This window comes from Hypanus sabinus, chromosome 16 (assembly GCF_030144855.1).
Source record: "Hypanus sabinus isolate sHypSab1 chromosome 16, sHypSab1.hap1, whole genome shotgun sequence".
In the NCBI taxonomy this organism is placed as follows: Eukaryota; Metazoa; Chordata; class Chondrichthyes; order Myliobatiformes; family Dasyatidae; genus Hypanus; species Hypanus sabinus.
The window spans coordinates 59,143,404-59,163,811 of record NC_082721.1 but is presented as its reverse complement, the minus strand read 5'-3'; the positions used below and the strand labels follow the sequence as shown (position 1 = coordinate 59,163,811).

Genomic DNA, 20,408 nt, shown 5'->3' with positions numbered 1-20,408 from the left:
TACTGCTGTCACATTATAAGTTTCACAAACATATGCTGGTGATATTAAACCTGATTCTGAAAATCAACTAAATTCATTTCACTATTCAAATATCAGCTAAAAAGTCTTTCCAGGTGCAAGCCGAACTCTAACATTATTCAATGTTTTGAGACACATTGATCTGAAACATGTTTATGAAGACTGCTTACTAAAAATAAATAGCATTAGGAAGACAATGAGAAATTGACATGAAACCCACTTAGTTCAAATACAGGCTTGTCAATAAAGAGGATTGCATTAGCAATTCATGTAACATGCAGAAAAGGAAGCAAAAATATGAAAAACAATGGAATAAAAGAAACAGAACTTGTAAAGTACAAACACAAGAGATTCTGCAGATGCTGGAAATTCAGAGTAATGCACACAAAATGCTATAGTAACTCAGCAGGTCAGGCAGCATCTATGGTTGGGAATAAACAATTGATGTTTTGGGCCAGGACCTTTCATCAGGACTGGAAAGGAAGGGGAAAAAATCCGGAATCGGGAGGGAGGGGAAGGAGTACAAGCTAGAAGGTGAAACCAGGTGGGGAAGGTGGGGGCTGATGAAGTAAGAAGCAGGAAGGGAATAGGTGGAAAAGGTAAAGGGCTGAATAAGAAGAAACCTGATAGGAGAGTGGACCACCAGAGAAAGGGAAGGAGGAGGGGCACCAGAGGTAAAATGCAGTGATACCTGGATGCTCATTCCACTCAGTGGTCTCATTCTGTTCCTCAATGGTGTAGCATTCCCCCACGGGATTTACGTATGTCAACTGTTCCGAGAAAGTGCAAGTCATTTCCTCATACTCAGTGGGATTTACTCGGGCAGTGTCCAAGGGCACTTGCCCTAGTTCTTCTGTAATACTGGTGATTTCTGAACCCTGTACTGTAGAAATCTGCACAGTTACAGGGCAGTTAGCAGCTAAGGTGTACAATGGATCCTTCTCAACTGTCTGTACAATGGTGTTGAGGGTAGGCAGCTCTACTGGTAATGCGTGGTGGTTGCCTTCAGTCTTGGAGTTCTTACAAGGTGACTGAGCTTGACATGGAGATGCTGGCTCATGAACTATGGTCCTGTCTTGATCCTTATTCTTCTCTTCCTCTTTGGAAAGTTTAACTGAAGTCAACTGAAGTGCCTTGCCATTGACTTTGTTTCCACCCTCATAATTAGTGTTACTAGCATCAACGTCAATGAGTTTCACATTGAAATATTCCTTAAACTTGTGATCCGAATCTAACTCATCACAGGTTGATGTGTCTGATTCGCACTTCATGTACAATTCATTCGACTGCCCGGGTTTCCTTCGGATAGCATCCCTTTTGGCCTTGTTCTCTTGATTCTCTGCAGGACACTGCTGTCCATTTAGGTTTTCCTTGGCGCCAGTGGTAGTCGTGTTGCCCTTTTCAACGGAATGACAGATGTTCTGGATGGGCTCCATATGCTGCAGATATTGGTGTCCTGCTTCGCATTGCCACACCACGGCGACTGAGCAGTCACAGACCTGTTGTAGTTCATAGAGCAGAGGTTCCTGCTTGCATGTCTGCTTATGGTGTTCATACCACACAACTAGAGTCTTCAAAGAGGAAATGGCTTGTTTCCTTACTGTGGGCAAAACAGAAGAGTCAAGTTAACATAGTTAAACTTCCCACAAGTTGGCCAATATGTTGACTGTTTATTCCTCTCCATAGATGCTGCCTGACCTGTTGAGTTCCTCCAACATTTCATGTGTGTTGCTGTGAGCAGGTCTGTCAGGTGTGACTTGTAGATTTTGGCAGTGGCTTAGGGTTATGGTGACTAAGGAGTTTCCTGAAAGGGAGATGGTGGGGCAGTGTGGAAATTGACCATCTGGAAGGTAATATTTGATAGGTTTCAATGAGATCCCCCCCCCCCCCCATTCTTCTAAATTCCAGTGAGTACAGGGCCAAAGTTGCCAAATGCTCCTATGTTAACCCCTTCAGCCCTGTAATCTTCCTCTGGACTCTCTCCAATAACAACACATCCTTTCTGAGATATGGAGCCCAAAACTGTTGGCAAAACTCCAACAGCAGCCTGACTAGCGTCTCATAAAGCCTCAGTATTAATTCCTTGCTATCATATTCTATTCCCCATGAATTTAATGCCAACATTGCAATTGCCTTCTTTAACACAGATTCAAACTGTAAATTAACCTTCTAGGAGTCTTGCATGAGGATTCCTAAGTCACTCTGCCCCTCTGATGGAAGAATTCTCTTCCCATTTAGCTAATAGTCTGCACTATTGTTCCTTTTACCAAAATGCATCATCATACATTTCCCATCAATGTATTCCACATGCCACTTATATGCCCACTCTTCCAAATTGTGTAAATCCTGCTGTGATCTCATTGCTTTCTCAGTACTACCTACCCCTCCACCTATCTTTATATCATCTGCAAACCAGGCCACAAAGCCATCAATTCCATTATCTAAATCACTGACAAACAATGTGAGAAGTAGAGGTCCCAATACTGACCTCTCAGGAACACCACTAATCACTGACAGCCAACCAGAAAAGGTCCCTTTATTCCCATTCGTTGCCTCCTGCCTGTCAGCCATTCCTCTATCCATGCCAGCATCTTTCCTATATCATCATAGGATTTTACCTTGTTATCTCATGTGTGGCACCATAACAAATGCCATTTAAAAATCCATGTATATAACATCCACTCCCTCTCCTTTGTCCACTCTGCTGGATACTTCCTCGAAGAACTCTAGATTTGTCAAACAAGATTTCCCTTTACAGAAACCATGCTGACTTTGACTTATTTTACCATTAGCCTCCAAGTACCTATCATCCTTAAGAATAAACCACTTAATAATAAACACTTTCCAACCACTGAGGTTAGGCTAACTGGCCTATAATTTCCTTTCTTTTGCCTTCCTCCCTTCTTAAACAGTGGAGTGACATTTGCAATTTACCAGTCCTCCCAGACCATGCCAGAATCGAGTGCTTAGAAACAGAGAAACCCTACAGCACAATACGGGGCCTTCAGCCCACAATGCTGTGCCGAACATGTACTTACTTTACACATTACCTAGGGTTACCCATGGCCCTCTATTCTCCTAAGTACCTATCCAGGAGTCTTGTAAAAAACCCTATTGTATCCGCCTCCACCACCGTCGCCAGCAGCCCACTCACCACTCTGCACAGAAAATGTAGCCCTGACATCCCCTCTGTACCTATTTCCAAGTACCTTAAAAGTGTGCCATCTTATGTTAGCCATTTCAGCACTGGGAAAAAGCCTTTGACCTTCCACACAATCAATGTATCTCATCATCTTATACACCTCTATCAGGTCACCTCTCATCCTTTGTCGCTTCAAGGAGAAAAGGCCAAGTTCACTCAACCTATTCTTGTACAGCATGCTCCCCAATCCAGGCAACGTCCTTGTAAATCTCCTCTGCACCTTTCTATGGTTTCCACATCCTTCCTGTAGTGAGGTAAACAGAACTGAGCACAGTACTCCAAGTGGGGTCTGACCAAGGTCCTATGCAGCTGTAACATTACCTCTTGGCTCTTGACTCAAACCCACAGCTGATGAAGGCCAATGCACTGTATGCCTTCTTAACCACACAGATAACCTGCGCAGCAGCTTTGAGTGTCCTATGGACTTGGACCCCAAGATCCCTCTAATCCTCCACACTGCCAAGAGTCTTACCATTAATACTATATTCTGCCATCGTATTTGACCTACCAAAATGAATCACCAAAATGATTCTTGAAAGATCATGACCAATGCCTCTATTGTCTCTTTAGCAACCTTTTTCAGGACTCTGGGATGTAGTCCATCTGGTCCAGGTGATTTATCCACCTTAAGACCTTTCAATTTGCCTAGCTCTTTTTCCTTTGTAATAGCAAAGTCACTCACTCCTGCTCCCTGACACTCATTGACCCCTGGCACACAGATAGTGTCTTCTACAGTGAAGACTAATGCAAAGTACTCATTAATTTCAATTGCCATTTTTTGTCCCCATTACTACCTTACTGGCATCATTTTCCAGTGGTCCAGTATCAACTCTCATCTTCCTTCTACTCTTTACATAACTGAAAAATTTTAGTATCCTACTTTACAATATTGGCTAGCTTGCCCTCATATTTCATCTATTCTCTTCTTATGGCTTTTTAGTTGCCTTTTGGAGGATTTTAAAAGCTTCCCAATCATCCAACTTCTGACTTACTTTTGCTACCTTATATGCCCTTTCTTTGGCTTTTATGCAGTCCTTAATTTCCTTTGACAGCCACGGTTGCCCACACCTGCCATTTAAGAACTACTTCTTCTGTGGGTCCTTTTAAATCGAAGCAAGAGGCAGAGAGTGAAGAAGGCATTTCGGAGAGAAACCTTTTTTTTAACTGATCGAGGAAAAGAGACTAGACTGCACAGGCGCGTGACATAACGTGGCAAAGGTTTAAAAAGGAGAGGAATTTTTCAACGGTCTTTTAAATCGAAGCAAAAGGTGGAGAGTGAAGAAGTAAAGGCATCTGAGAGAGAAGCCCTTTTTTTTAAACTAATTGGGGAAAAGAGGCTAGACTGCTCAGGCACGTGACGTAGCATGCCAAAGGTTTAAAAAAAAAAGACCGCCATATACAGTGGCCATCGCCACAGTGGACTGAGTCAGAGTGGGACAGCTTTGGCTCAACAGGCTTCAGCGTGAATAGGCAGAGACAAGGGCAGGTTCCGGTTAAGTTTTGTTTTGTTTGTTTAGAGTAGAGACAATGCCAGGCAGGATGTTGGAATGCTCTTCTTCTCTTGCATGGAGCAATGGCAGGTGAATCCACCTCAAAACAAGGGTGGAGTTGATGGTTGAATATTGTACATGTCAGGTTCAGCCAGCAAGCTGAGGGTCAGCATTTCCCCGGGCATGTGTGGGTGGGAAGTCAGGGAGACCACAACGACACCTGCAAGAAGTACATCCAGCTGCAGCTCCGTGTTAGGGAACTGGAGCAGGAGCTGGATGACCTCTGGATCATTTGGGAGAATGAGGAGTTTATAGACAGTAGCTACAGGGAGGCAGTTATGCCAAAGGAGCAGCGTACAGGTCACTGGGTTACCATCAGGCAAGGGAAGGGGAAAGGGCAGGCAGAGCAGGGCTCCCCTGTGGCCATTCCCCTCAACAACAAGTATACCGATTTGGATACTGTTGGGGGGGGTGGGGGGAATGACTTACCTGGGACAAGCTATGGAAGCAGGATCTCTGGCACTGAGTCTGGTTCTGCAGTGCAGAAGGGAGGGGTGAAGAAGAGGAGAGCGGTAGTGATAGGGGACTCGATAGTTAGAGGTACAGACAGGAGGTTCTGTGGTCGTGACAGAGACTCCCGGATGGTTTGTTGCCTCCCAGGTGCCAGGGTCAGGGATGTCTCTGATTGCGTGCACAGCATTCTGAAATGGGAGGGTGAGCAGCCAGATGTCATGGTACACATCTGTACCAATGACATAGGAAGAAAGAGTGAGGAGGTCCTAAAGAGTGAGTATAGAGAGCTTGGTAGGAAGTTAAAAAGCAGGACCTCGAGGGCAGTAATCTCAGGATTGCTACCTGTGCCACGTGCCAGTGAGGGTAAGAATAGGATACTCTGGAGGATGAACACGTGGCTGAGGAACTGGTGTAGGGGGCAGGGTTTCAGATTTCTGGATCATTGGGACCTCTTCTGGGGTAGGTGGGACCTGTACAAGAGAGACGGGTTACACCTGAATGACAGGGGGGCCAATATCCGTGCAGGGAAGTTTGTTAGTGCTATAGGTGGGTGGGGGGGGGGGGGGGGTTTAAGCTAGATTTGCAGGGGGATGAGAACCAGAGTGCCAGAGTAGATAGTGGAGCAGAGTGAAAATAAATGATGTTAAAATTTCATGCAAAGTCACAAATAGAAGGGTTGGGTGTGGTGGTAATAATCTTTTGAAGTGTGTCTATTGTGCAGAAAACTGATGAGCTCGGGGCGGAGGAGGCCGGCATTGCTAATCAGGGAAAATGTTACAGCAGTGCTCAGGCAGGACAGATTAGGGGGCTTGTCTACCGAGGCCATATGGGTGGAGCTGAGAAACAGGAAAGGTATGACCACATTAATGGGGTTGTATTATAGACCACCCAATAGTCAGCGAGAATTGGAGGAGCAAATCTGCAGAGAGATAGCAGGAAACATAAAGTCATGATAGTAGAGGATTTTAATTTTCCACGTATTGATTGGGACTCCCATACTGTTAAAGGTCTAGACAGGTTAGAGTTTGTAAAATGTGTTCAGGAATGTTTTCTAAATCAATATACAGAGGTACCGACTAGAGATCTCCTATTCGGAAACGAGTTAGGACAGGTGACGGAAGTGTGTGTAGGGAAACACTTTGTTTCCAGTGATTATAACACCATTAGTTCCAACTTGATCATGGATAAAGATAGATCTGGTCCTCGGGTTGAGGTTCTAAACTGGAAAAAGGACAAATTTGAAGAAATGAGAAAGGATTCAAAGAAGTGTGGATTGGGACAGGTTGTTCTCTGGTAAGGATGTCGTTGGTAAGTGGGAGGCCTTTAAAGGAGAAATTTTGAGAGTGCAGAGTTTTTATGTTCCTGTCAAGATTAAAAGCAAAGTAAGGAACCTTGGTTCTCTAGGCATATTGGAACTCTGATAAAGAAGAAGAGAGAGATGTATGACATGTATAGGAAACTGAGCAAATAAGGCACTCGAGGAGTATTAAAAAATGCAAAAAATTACTTAAGAAAGAAATCAGGAGGGCTCAAAGACATGAGGTAGCTTTGGCAGTCAAGGTGAAGGATAATCCTTAGAGCTTCTACAGGTATATTAGGAGCAAAAGGATAGTAAGGGATAAAATTGGTCCTCTTGATGATCAGAGTGGTTGGCTATGTATGGAACCAAAAGAAATGGGGGAGATCTTAAATGGGTTTTTTGTGTCTGTATTTACAATCTCAGCCCCACATCTTTGACGCTGAACATTATTAAACTATAAGTGACTGATTAGATTAACCACCTGGTGCAGATTTTGTTTTAATTGTCCTATTGTACTTTCCAGAATGGACATATGCAGGGTGGATAGTGTCCACAATGATTTTCCTGCCCTCTTCCTTGTCCTGGACACATACAATTCATGCAATGATGCAAGACAGGAGCTAATGACCCTTTCTGTTGACCTGCCCATTCACCGTAGTTTTTGTATATTCAGAGAAGGTGCTGTATCAAACCAGACAGCTTTGGCTGATGTGAGGATGCTTTCTATGATGGCAGGGTCAAATTGCACCACTATTTTCATGGGAAGATAGAATTTTACCAACTACCACAAGAGCCTTTCTGTTAATGAACCATGAGGTCCTGCACAGTAATAATCCCCAGGAACATGAATATTGAATTTTGGCCACACTACAAGTGGCAAGACAAACAGGGAGACAGCAGAACAGCATTAGTATCAAAGGGTCATAAGGAAGCAGGAAAATCCTATGCCTGAAGCATATAAATGATATTGCAGAACTTCATGTTTAATGCCATTCTACCATATATCTGTATACATTGTTCCTCTGGGGCCAAGGTGAAAAGCATAGCACATATAATCACACACAGAGCATAAAGTATATGTAGTTATGATCCAACACATACAGTCACAAAACAATACTAGCACAAGTCCCTGAGTGACATGGCCTTAAGATAGACTAGTTGACAAAAAGTGCGAGGTGCACATTGTGGTAAGACAGTGTAATGTTACTGGCACTGTTATAATAAAACAAGCAGTCGTATAAATATATGAAATAGCAGCAGTAAAAGATGAAAATTGACCAGTGTAGGTTGAGTGTGTCTCTGTGAGTTGGGTAGTGAGGGGTGAGGGTAGCAGGGCAGTCAGAGAGTCCAAAAACATGCCTACAAACCTATATGTGATGTAATGTATTAGTATTGTTTAATATGCATTTAGCAAAGCATAGAACCTATATAAATTTATTAGAAAATGTAACAAATTATTTTAATGAAGGCAAAAAGTTAGTTGCATACATTACTGCATTTACTACCAATAAGTCAAAAGGAGTATCAAACTAATTTCTCTCTTTAACATCAGTCCAGCATCTTCACTAAGTTAACTAAAAGAGAGAAGAACTGCCTCCTGATTAATGCATTTCAAGTAGCTTTTGAGCTCCAGATTTGCACAGATATTACTAAGGTATATCCTCAGCTAACTGAGCAACAGACCTACCTTTTTGTAAGGAATTAATTTTCGAGTTCTGTTCCTCTGCTCCAGATTTGCTGAAATACAATAAAATCAAAGTGAAGGCAGAGCATTTTTTGCTATTCTTGCATATGATTCTTTTCTTCTCCAGTTACAATAAAAATCAGTACAACAGACAAACCACAATGTTTTACACAACAGAGCAGTATTATTTCATGATAAGGTCTTACTGAAGATGCATGATACAGGATTGAGACAACAAATCATATAATCTAGGCATAAAATCTAAATAGATTATCTACCTCTTCACTGGGGTGTATGGGGTGTCTAGAGAGGGGTAGCACCTCTAGTGGAGGGCTTGCTGTGCCCTTTTTCAGGGCAGATCATCCACCTTTGCTCCCCACCTGGTGCTCAGCTGTAGCACGCGCAGCGGCCACACACCAGTAAACCATCTCGGCAGACAGGCCAAACCAGGTGAGGGTAGCTGACGGGTCTTCGACCCTCGGTGAGGTAGGGGGTCTGTCCCAGCGTGTGAAGTCTGGCTCTGGGAGATTGAGCGAAGGAGACCGATTAATGGTCCAACGATCAAGAAGGCGGCCAGCAGGCATTGGTGGAGCGCTAAGAGCACGACAAGACACGTAGACGTCCTGGTCATCCACTGCAGGATGTGATAATCTTTTTAAACTCACCCGGCAGAAGGCAATGGCAAACCACTGCTGTAACCTGCCAAGTACACGATTTCCCAATATGTCAGAGTGGCGTGGAGGGAAATCATCCGCCAACTGGAAACTCCAGATGCGACCTAACAAGAGAGACTTCTTCACTAATTTCTATAAATAGAGCATTATAAAGCAGTCTGCAGGATTTTAGAGGCTTAAATTAATTGTTTACAATTTTAAAAAAAGTGAATCGAGTCTAACAACAACTCTTGAAACTCCAGAGCATCACTGTAACAGAGACCCCACCCTCAACAACCTTTGTTGTGGGCAGTACTGATCATAAGACATAGGAGCAGAATTAGGCCACTTGGCCCATAGAGTTTACTCCATCATATCTGGTTTATTATTCCTCTCAACCCCATTCTCCAGCCTTCTCCCTGTAGCCTTTGGTGCTCTGATTAATCAAGAACCTATCAACTTCTGTTTTAAATATACCCAATGACTCAGCCTCCACATCTGAGACAATGAATTCCAGATTCACCACCCTCTGGCATCATACCTCAACGGACTATTTCAATTACTGGCTGAGAACAGTCAGAAGCTAGTCCTCCTGTGGTGACTTTATAACACTTTTGAGCCTTGGCACAGGGCAGTAGTATGAGGGCACACAATCCATGCAATACAAGAAACTTGACACAATCAGGACAAAGTAGCCAGCTTGATTGGCAAGCACGCCAACTTAAATTTTCATCTCTCTTACACTGAGCACCATAGCTGCACTGTAACTGTCCACAAAAATGCACTACAAAAGCTCACCACACTCTCTTCACCAATCCCCAAAACCTATGGACCTCCACCTCACTAGGAGGAACAAGGGATATGGTCTCACATTTGCCTTATCAGTCACCTTAGAACCGGATAGAAAATATGTAACCTTGATTTCAAAGGACTGCCTAAAATTATGTATGTGCATGTAGAAGAAACAAAATATCCAAGGAGCTAAATATTTACCTTTCATTTTCATAATAAAGTCAATATTAAATAATGTGAGTTGGATCAATAAAAGCTGAACATTCCAAAACAGAACCAAACAAATTAAATCAACTCAATTGTTAAAAATATTTGTTAACTGTTCTAAACAACTAATGGAATTTCAACTCACAATTTGTCAATGCCAACCAACAGCACACATCAAGTAGTGATGGCAAGAATCAGCCTTGGCCACCCATGCACCATGTTATCCAATGTTTTACACTGGACTTTAATGGGTCACAATGATGTTGATGATTTTAACTAACTACTACACTGGCGAAGGAGAAAGCTGCAAGTACTTGAACAATTATGATGCTCTTCAAGTGGTAGAACATTAACTGAATAAACCTCTAATGTTACAGCTCTCTGCCTCTGATGTTACAAAGCTCAATAATACTCCAAACACAACAGAGATCTGAAGGAGGTAATCTAGACATAGAAAGGCACAGCGCCAGATCAGAGCACTTCCCCATGATGTTGTGCTGACCTTTTAATCCACTCAAAGATACCCTTCCCTTCCACATACCACTCCCTCCACCTCTTAAATGTCTCTACTCTATTTGGTTGCACCACCAGATCACACACCCACCACTCTCTGTAAAACAACCTAACTTTGGCACTATACTTTCTTCCAATCACCTTAAAATTATGCCCGCTCATATTTACCATTTCCACCCTGGACAAAAGGTGCTGGTTGTCTACTCTACCAATGCCTCTAGACTCATAATGCAGCATACTTTTCATAGAAATGGCTTCCATACAATATCTTGCAGACAAACTGAATCTTCACTGAAAACCTCAAATTTACAGGCAGTCCCCGGGTTCCATAGATGCTGCCTGACTTGCTGAGTTCCTCCAGCATTTTGTGTGTGTTGCTCAAAATGAATAACAACCATAGAAGGCCAGATCTGAGAGGGCCATTCACCAATTATAACATCTTGTGGACTTTGTGTAGCTGATGTGAATAAATGTTAAAAGGTTACACTGAAAGCATAGTGGTTTGCATTCAAAAACTACTTACATTGCACAGGACACACACAAAATGGAAGTCCTTAAGTCCTGCTGAAGGGTCTCAGACCAAAGCATCAACTGTACTCTTTTTATAGATGCTGCCTGGCCTGGTGAGTTCCTCCAGTATATTGTGTGGGTTGCTTGGATTTCCAGCATCTGCATCATCAGCCAGACGGTGTGGAAACCATGTCATTGGATACATTTAAAATGGAGGATGATAGGTTCTTGATTAGTAATGGCATGAAAAGTTATGAGAAAGCAAGAGAATGGGGGTTGAGAGGGACAATAAATCAGCCATGATCAAATGATAGAGAAGATTTGATAGGTCAACGGCCTTACTCTGCTCCTACGTCTTATGGTCTTACTAAAACAATATGCATGCCATCTAGTGGGGATACAATAATTACAAGAACCAAATATTTCCGGGTGTTATCAAGTTGAAGAAACCATATTATAAATGTAAATAATTCTAAAACTCAGAAAGAATCTCATATGTGACAAAGGGCGCATTATTAAGGTGAGAACAATTTCTGAACACAGCATAATTTGTTAGTGCAAACCAAGATTCTGTGGGCTGACCTCAATTGATAAGTGTATGGCAATACAATACTCTATGAGGCAAGGTATTAAATTGAAATAATACACACAAACAGCTGGAGTAGATCAGGCAGCATCGATGGAGAGTAATAAATACTAAGAGAGGAAAACCTGCTTCTTCAGTTGGGCAAAAGGAAAAGAAATGGGCTGGGGAAAGTAGGCATGGGGGGGGGTGACAGGCTGGAGTATAGTTAAAATATTAGAAGAGAAGAATGCTCTTAACTCTGGTGGAGTCATTGGGGCACCATCATGACAAGCTTTTTGCACCGATCCTCTTTTGGTGATTGCTCATCATGTAGCGTTTCTGTAGCATCCTCCAGCTTATTTTTTTACGAGGTCAAGTTGCTAGCTCAATGCTCAACCCAGCACGGATGGAAAGCGTGCAAGGGAGCCTGCTGGATTCAAACTCGGACCATTCGCTCAAGTCCAGCGCTGATGCCACTACACCACCAGCCAGCCAAGTTAAAATATTAGGGAGTAGTCATTTGAAAAAGAAGTGCATGGAAGCTATTGCTGGTGGAGGGTGCAATCCCTGGAATCCTTTACCCCATGGATTGTGGAAGTGTGATCACAGCATTTAGAGAGGCATTACAGTAAAACTCTAATAAAACGGCACGGAATTGTAGCAGTTAGCACACCCCATCACAGCTCAGGGTGTTGGGGTTCTAAGTTCAATTCTGGCACCTTCTGAAAGGAGTTTGTACGTTCTCCCCGTGACCACGTGGGTTTTCTCTGAGTGCTGCAGTTTCCTCCCACAGTTCAAAGTCATAATGGTTAGTCAGTTAATTGGTCATTGTAAATTGTCCTGTGATTAGGCTAGAGTTAAATAGGTGAGTTGCTTGGCAGCACGGCTCACTGAACTGGAAGGACCTTTTCTGCACTGTATCTCCAAAATGAAATAAAAATAAATTCCCCTTCCCATTATTTGGAAATTCCATTGACTTGTCATCTCACTGATGGGATACCAATGTCTGCATTCCCTGTCAATTCAATCTCACTGGTTCATCACTCACTGGGGCCCATTTCATTTCACTGTGGCCCCATGTTCCACATTCTCTTTAAAATTATCAGGGCCCATTTTTGACATTCCCTTTAAACACATCCTAGCTCTATTACTCACATTTCCTTCAAACTTATGGGGACACATTTCCATCATGCACTTTAATCTCACTGTGACCCATCCCCACTTTCTCTTCAAATACATCCCATTCCTGACCCCCTCCTTTAAACTCACTGGAGCCCCAGTTCCCAGTCTTAAATTAAATTTGTTTGTTGGCAAAATGGTGAAATTAATAATCAAAGAGAAAATAACTAATCAGTTTAGAAAGTTGAGTATAATAAAAACTACTGAACACAGTTTTATTTGACCACTTAGCTCAAATTCTTTAAGATTTGACAGGGAGAGCTGATGGGGTGGGATGGGGTGGGGTGGGGGCTGTAGATTTCCAAAAGACTTTTGACAAGGTGCAGCTCAAGGCTGGTGTATAGCACGGTATGGCGTTAGAGGTATTGAGTTCAAATGGACTGAAAATTGACTGTCACATATAAAATAGAGTTGGAAAAAGTTGGTTCCTTTCAGGCTGGGGAAGTATAACCTTTGAAATTCCCATGGATTGATTTTTGGCCTTCTACTGTTAACATTAATAACCCTGGAGGAAGATCATAGTGAAAGGCTTCCAAGTTTGCCAACAATACTAAGAGAGATGGAAAGACACGTTGTAATCAAGACATGGGGGTGGGGGGGAGACAAGTGGAGGGAAAGGGGTGAGGGAGATAGGACGGATAGAGTCCCAGAGGGGCCAAGATGGGATAGAGGGGGAAGAGGGTGGAGGAAATAGTGTTGTACAGTGTGGACGGGATCGGTACTAAGGGATGTAGGGCAGGGGTCAATGCCAGAGGGGGAGGTTCGGGTGACAGGGGCGGGGCCTGTCTGGCTCACCTGCGCTCTTGGTCTAGCTGTACCAGGTGCTCAGCTAACCTCTTGTCGGACCAGCCGTAGCGCTCCCGCAGCGCCGCCCACACCGCAAACGACTCGCCGATATAGATCCGCCGATTGTCGTACTTCTTGCGGCTGTTAACCCGCTGCCGCAACCGGTCGCTGTCACTCAGCCTCGGCCTGCCGCGACCCCTCTTGGCTCCCTTAGTGGCGATGTCGCCAGACTCGCCGGTCCCTGCACCGGTGGCCGCAGCCTCCGGCCCAGCGCCCTCCGCCATCTTCCCTCGTTGTGTATACAAACCGTCTGCACTTCCGGGCCATAGGTCAAGACCTCATCAACATGGCGGCGCGGTGAAACCGGAAGTTCGTTTGCGGTGCCCAGGTGAATTCCACGACGCAGAATCTGCTATGCGCTGTGCTGGGCCGATCCCTTCAGGTCTGTGTACATTTTAGGCTATCAGGATATAGAACTGCAGGGTTTCTTGGCCTCACCATCTACCTGGTACCTTTTGTTTACCCGCACTACACTTTACCTGTATTCTGTTGTTTTCTCGTGTACTACTGCAATGTATGGGTGATGAATTAATCTCCATGAACAGTATGCAAGACAAACTTTTGGCTGTGACTAGGTACATTTGACATTAATAAAGTCATAAACAGAAGAATAATAAATTCAGGTTGAAGGAGCAAACCTGTGTAGTCTCCAACCTGATAGCATAAACGCTGATTTCTCTAACTTCTTGTAAATTATTCCCTCCACTTTCCCTCTTCCTCCATTCCACACTCTGGCTCTCCTCTTCCCTGCTCCTCACCTGCCCATCTTCTATCGGTTGCCCTCCTTCCCCTTCTCCCATGGTCTACTCTCATCTCTGATCAGATTTTTCCTTTTTTCAGCCCTTCTATATATCCCCTTCCAGCTCTTCATCTCTTTCTCCCTCACCTGATTTCAACTATCACCTGCCAGTTTGTATTCCTATCCCACCTTATTCTTACTTCTGCCCCTTTCCAGAGCTCATGAAGGGTCTTTGACTGAAACATTGACCGTTTATTCGCCTCTGTAGACACTGCCTGACCTGCTGAGTTCCTCCAGCATTTGTGTATTATTTCCAGCATCTGCAGAACCTATTGTATTAATAATAAGCCAATTCTAATAGTCTAAAATCCAACCCTCAGCTCAAGTGTGGTTACTCTTGGAGGCATTGAGCAATGTAGCATGGATAAAGGCTCTTTGGCCTAGTAATCGCCTACCAAGCCCTGATTTCCTATGTTTGACCCCTATCCCTTTAAGCCTTGTCCCTCTATGTACCTACCAAAGTTCTTCTTAAACTCTACCTGCCTCAACCATTTCCTCTGACAGCTTGTTCCATGCACTCACTTTCCTCTGTGGAAAAAGCTGTCCCTTTTATGTCTTTCCCTTCTCCCCCGAATCTATGGTCCTGGTTTTGCACTCCCCTACCTGGGGAACAGACCATCCATTTTATGTCTGCCTCTCATAATTTGGAACATCTGTAAGGTTGCCACTCATTCTCCTACGTTCTGGGCCAACCTCTGTCTCTAACTCAGGCCCAATATTGCTGGCAGCAATCTCATAAATATTTGCAAGCTTTCCAATCGTAACCACACCTTTCCTATAAGAGGATGATCAGAACTGTACACACTGCCCAAAGTGATTCCTTGCCAATAACTTATACAACTGAAACAAAATTCCCAATTCCTATACTCAGTGGCCTGACTAATGAAAGCCAGCATGCTTAGCATTGTTCTTCACCACGCTGTGATGCTGCTTTCAGTGATCCGTGCACTCATAGGTGTCTCCGATCTTTTACACTCCCTAATGCCCTACAATATAATTCCTGTGCTGTTTTCACTTTCCAAAATGCATCTCATCACATTTATTTATACTGTATAAAATATAGCACCTAAAATTTATTGTAAAGCAGGCCCTGGTCTATTTTGAAGGCTGATCTGTACCTAACCCAAGACAGCACAGTATGGAGGAGGCTCAGTTCTGAAGTGCCACGAGTTGCTTGGTTCTTAATATTAAGAAGAACTGGTGTTAATCTGCCTCAACCTCACAGGATCACTTATAGGATGATGTTGTTACATTAACGATTAGCTTTAATTCACAGGTGTTGCAATGTTTCCAGTGCCAACGTGGCATGCCCACAGCTTACTAACTCTAACCTGTACATCTTTGGAATGTGGGAGGAAAGTGAAGCACCTGGAAGAAACCTATGTGGTCACAGGTGGAATGTGCAAACTCCATTTCGACAGCGCTATAATGCAAGGTTCTAATTGCGAGCTACCAATAGATAGCTGGAGATTTACAAAAATTATCCTGGGAGTGAAAGGGTTAACATAGGAGTATATGATGTCTCTGGCGTGTATTTGCTGGAGTTTAGAAGGGGGTGAATTTCATTCAAACCTATCAAATGTTTAAAGGCAGAGATAGAGTGGATGTGGAGAGGATATTTTCTATAGTGGAGGAGTGGACATTGACAGGATGTTTCCTATGTATGAAAGCACAGCCTCAGAATACAAGGATATCCATTTAGAACAGAGATGAAGAAGAATTTCTTTAGCCAGAGGGTAGTGAATTTGTGGAATTCATTGCCATAGATGACTGTGGAAACCAAGACATTGGGTATATTTAAATCAGAATCAGGTTTATTATCACCAGCAAGTGATGTAAAAATTTGTTAACTTAGCAGCAGCAATTCAATGCAATACATAATGTAGAAGAGAAAAAATAAGTAAATCAATTACAGTATACGTATATAGAATAGATTTTAAAACTTGCAAAAAACAGAAATATGAGGTGGTGTCCAAAGATTCAATGTACATTTAGGAATCAGATGACAGAGGGGAAGAAGCAGTTCCTGAATTGCTAAGTGTGTGCCTTCAGACTTCTGTACCTCCTACCTGATGGTAACAGTGAGAAAAGGACATGCCCTGGGTGCTGGAGGTCCTTAATAGTGGATGCTGCCTTTCTGAGACTCCACTCCCTGGAGATGTGCTGGGTACTTTGTAGGCAAGTAGCCAAGATGGAGCTGACTAGATTTACAACCCCCTGCAGCTTCTTTTGGTCACCCCCTCCCCACACACGAGACAGTGATGCAGCCTGTCAGAATGCTCTCCATAGTAGATGTATGGAAGTTCTTAAGTGAATTTGTTGACATGCCAAGTGTCTTCAAGCTCCTAATGAAGTATAGCCGCTGTCTTGTCTTTATAACTACATTGATATGTTGGGACCAGGTTAGACTCTCAGAGATCTTGACACCCAGGAACTTGAACTGCTCACTCTCTCTACTTCTGATCCCTTTATGAGGATTGGTATGTGTTCCTTCGTCTTACCCTTCCTGAAGTCCACAGTCAGCTCTTTCATTTTACTGACGTTGAGTGCCAGGTTGTTGCTGCGGCATCACTCCACTAGTTGGCATATTTCACTCCTGTACGCCCTGTTGACACCATCTGAGGTTTTATCAACAATGGTTGTATCATCAGCAAATTTATAGATGGTATTTGAGCTATGCCTAGCCACACAGTCGTGTGTATGTAGAGAGTAGAGCAGTGGGCTAAGTACACATTCCTGAGGTGTACCAGTGTTGATCATTATCACCAATCCACACAGATTGTGGTCTCCCAGTTAGGAAATCAAGGATCCAATTGCAGAGGGAGGTACAGAGGCCCAGGTTCAGCAACTTCTCAATCAGGATTGTGGGAATGATGGGCATCGAATGCTGAGCTATAGTCGATGAACAGCATCCTGACATAAGTACTTGTGTTGTCCAAGTGGTCTAAAGCTGTGCAAAGAGCCATTGACACTGCATCTGCCATTGACCTATTGTGGCAAATTACAATGGGTCCAGATCCTTGCTGAGGCAGGAGTTCAGTCTAGTCATGATCAACCTCTCAAAGCATTTGATCACTGTTAATGTCAGTGTGCGGGGAAAAGATGGGAGAATAATAAATCAGCCATGATGGAAAGACGGAGCAGACTCAATGGGCCAAATGGTCTAATTCTGCTCTGATGTCTTAGAATGGTTTGACATAATCTGCATTTCTAATGGAGTGCCCTAGATGGCAGTACTGTACTTCACATGTGGATGCATGGGAGGTCTGGAGAATGCACTTCAAGCCAGAAGGAATAGTCAATATGCTTTGGTTTTCTCAGTGGGCAGTAGGGTAATTGTTGAAGGAACAAACTCTGAAGTGATCAGGTATGTAATTATTTCCCTTCAGGTGAACTGCTATTTGACCTTGAAATGTAGTAACTTATTAATGTTGCAGTCAGCTCTTAATTTGTTCAGATTACTGACATCCCTAGGTGTGCATTTGCTATTGGCCTTCTTTAGTCAGGAGATTGAGTTCAAGAGCTGCAACACAGCTCCATAAAACCCTGGTTAGACCACACTTGGAATATTGTGTTTAGTTGTGGTCACCTCATTATTATAGGTGGATGTGGAAGCTTTAGGGAGGGGGCAGAAGTGATTTACCAGGATGCTTCCTGGATTAGAGAGCCATGTCTTCTGACAGACAGACATACTTTATTGATCCCGAGGGAAATTAGGTTTTGTTACAGTCACACCAACCAAGAATAGTGTAGAAATATAGCAATATAAAACCATAAATAATTAAATAATAATAAATTATGCCAGGTGGAAATGTCCAGGACCAGCCTATTGGCTCAGGGTGTCTGACACTCCGAGGGAGGAGTTGTAAAGTTTGATAGCCACAGGCGGGAATGACTTCCTATGACGCTCAGTGTTGCAGCCCGGTGGAATGAGTCTCTGGCTGAATGTACTCCTGTGCCTAACCAGTACGTTACGGAGTGGATGGGAGACATTGTCCAAGAATGCATGCAACTTGGACAGCGTCCTCTTTTCAGACACCACCGTCAGAGAGTCTAGTTCCACCCCCACAACATCACTGGCCTTACGAGTGAGTTTGTTGATTCTGTTGGTGTCTGCTACCCTCAGCCTGCTGCCCCAGCACACAACAGCAAACATAATAGCACTGGCCACCACAGCTCATAGAACAACCTCAGCATCGTCCGGCATTTGTTAAAGGACCTCAGTCTCCTCAGGAAATAGAGTCAGCTCTGACCCTTCTTGTAGACATCCTCAGTGTTCTTTGACCACAGGTTGAGCGACCTATAGCTTTTCTCTTTTGAGCAAAGAAGGATGAGAGGTGACTTGATAGAGATGTACAAGATGATAAGAGGCATACATCAAGTGGACAGTCAGAGACTATTTCCCAGAGCAGAAATAGCTAATAGAATTTCAGGATGTATAGTGTATACTTTTCTCTGACATTAAATGTACCTATTGAAACCTAATATCAGTGGGCATAATGTTAAAGCGATTGGATGAGAGAATGGGGGGGATGTTAGAGGTAAGTTCTTTACCCAGAGAGTGCTGGGTGCATGGAATGCACTGCCAGGGGTGGTGGTAGATGCAACTACATTATGGGCATTTAGGAAACTCTAAGATAGGCACTCCAAGATAGGAGGGTTATGTACAATTTTAGATTATGTTAAAAAGTCAGCACAACATAAACCTGTACTATGCTGTAATGCTAAAAAAACTAACAGGTGATTTATGGGAAGCACAGTAGCCCATAGTGGCACACTACAGTGCCAGCTGTAACAAGGGGTTTCAATTCCCACTGCTGTCTGTAAGGAATTTGAACATTCTCCCCTTGACTGTGTGCATTTCCTCCGGGTGCTCCGGTTTCCCCTCACATTCTAAACAATTCTAAGTACAGGTTAGGTTTAGTGAGCTATGGGCATGCAATGTTGGCACTGGAAGTGTGGTGACACTTGCCAGCTGCCCCCAGTACAATCCACGCTGACTTGATTTGCCGCAAACAGTGAATTTTCATGTACATGTGACAAAATAATCTTTAAATGAATTTCAAATTAAGGAGCTTTAAATTTAAGAGAAATAGATCATGAATATCTGTGTGAAAATCAAACTGAAATGCATATGCTGAAATCGAAAATCAAAGCAGAAAATGCTGATCATACTCATTTCTATTCTGACAAAGATTATTTGGATCTGAAATGCTAGTTCGGTTACTCTTTCCACAGATGCTGCCTGACCTGCATGTTTCCAGTATTTTCCATTTATAGTCTATTTTAAAATCTATGAAGGGTAATCTTGATAATTCTTATTATCATGAAGTTAGTGATTTTAGGAAAAATGGGCGTGTTTGTTGTTTCATGATTGGATTTCCTTGGAATTCCGGTCAAAGTACATTTATTATCTTAAGGTTCACTTTCTTGCAAATATACACTAGAAAATAAAGAAATACATTGTAGTTTATTAAAAACTATACATAAGTAAAGACTGACAAATAACCATTGTGCAAAAGAAGGCAAATTGTGCAAATAAAATGTTGTCCTAGAAGTCAGCTCATCACCATCTTCTATAAGACATTCACGGATCTTCAGTAACCACAAGCCTTGCAGTGAACAGGAATTAAAAAGAACTCTGTCAATCTTGGAACTAGATTGCTATAAATGTATTGAACAATTGCTCCCGAGGTAAATACTTGTGCAGAGATTGAGAACAAGCTAGTTGAGTTGAACAGCCGAATTATGCTCTAAATGAAATGCTTTTTTAAATATCTTTATTCTAAAGCATTATGACAAACTAAGATCTGTATCACTCTCTCTGTTTTTCAACCACTGAAATATTTTCTCCTCCTTTTATGCAAAGAGATAAGTTTATTTTTAGTTTATTGAATAGGAAAAATGTGAGTTCAAAGTGGGCCCTTAGAGGGCAAACAGGCGAGCGAGAGATAGGGTAAACGTTCTGTGAGTAACATTCTCCTGGTAATAATTGCTCATAATGTACAGACTGAAGAAAGGGGGCAAAAAAACATCTTTTTTAATTGTCCACCCCCATAGTGATCAATTGTGTTGTATTTCTATCAGTTGTTTACAATATGCCCTGGACATACAGTCACACACATATTCCCTCTCCC

The 20,408-nt window shown here is 42.9% G+C and overlaps 1 protein-coding gene across 5 annotated transcripts in view; it reads right to left on the bottom strand.

Annotated features, from left to right (window-relative positions):
- The window catches only part of LOC132406344 (zinc finger protein 653-like), a 63,745-nt gene extending 50,007 nt beyond the window's left edge, over positions 1-13,738 (bottom strand). For 3 of the 5 annotated variants that reach the window (XM_059991888.1, XM_059991892.1, XM_059991890.1), the window contains exons 1-3: positions 13,422-13,738; positions 8,211-8,260; positions 710-1,618 (exon numbers count right to left, since the gene is read on the bottom strand). In XM_059991888.1, coding sequence (XP_059847871.1) covers positions 710-1,618; positions 8,211-8,260; positions 13,422-13,696 — 1,234 coding nt within the window. In that variant the 5' untranslated portion in view covers positions 13,697-13,738. Of the gene's footprint in view, positions 1-709; positions 1,619-8,210; positions 8,261-8,872; positions 8,986-13,421 lie in introns of all 5 variants that reach the window. The other 2 variants (XM_059991891.1, XM_059991889.1) reach the window with 2 other exon arrangements.
- Positions 13,739-20,408: the final 6,670 nt, after the last annotated feature.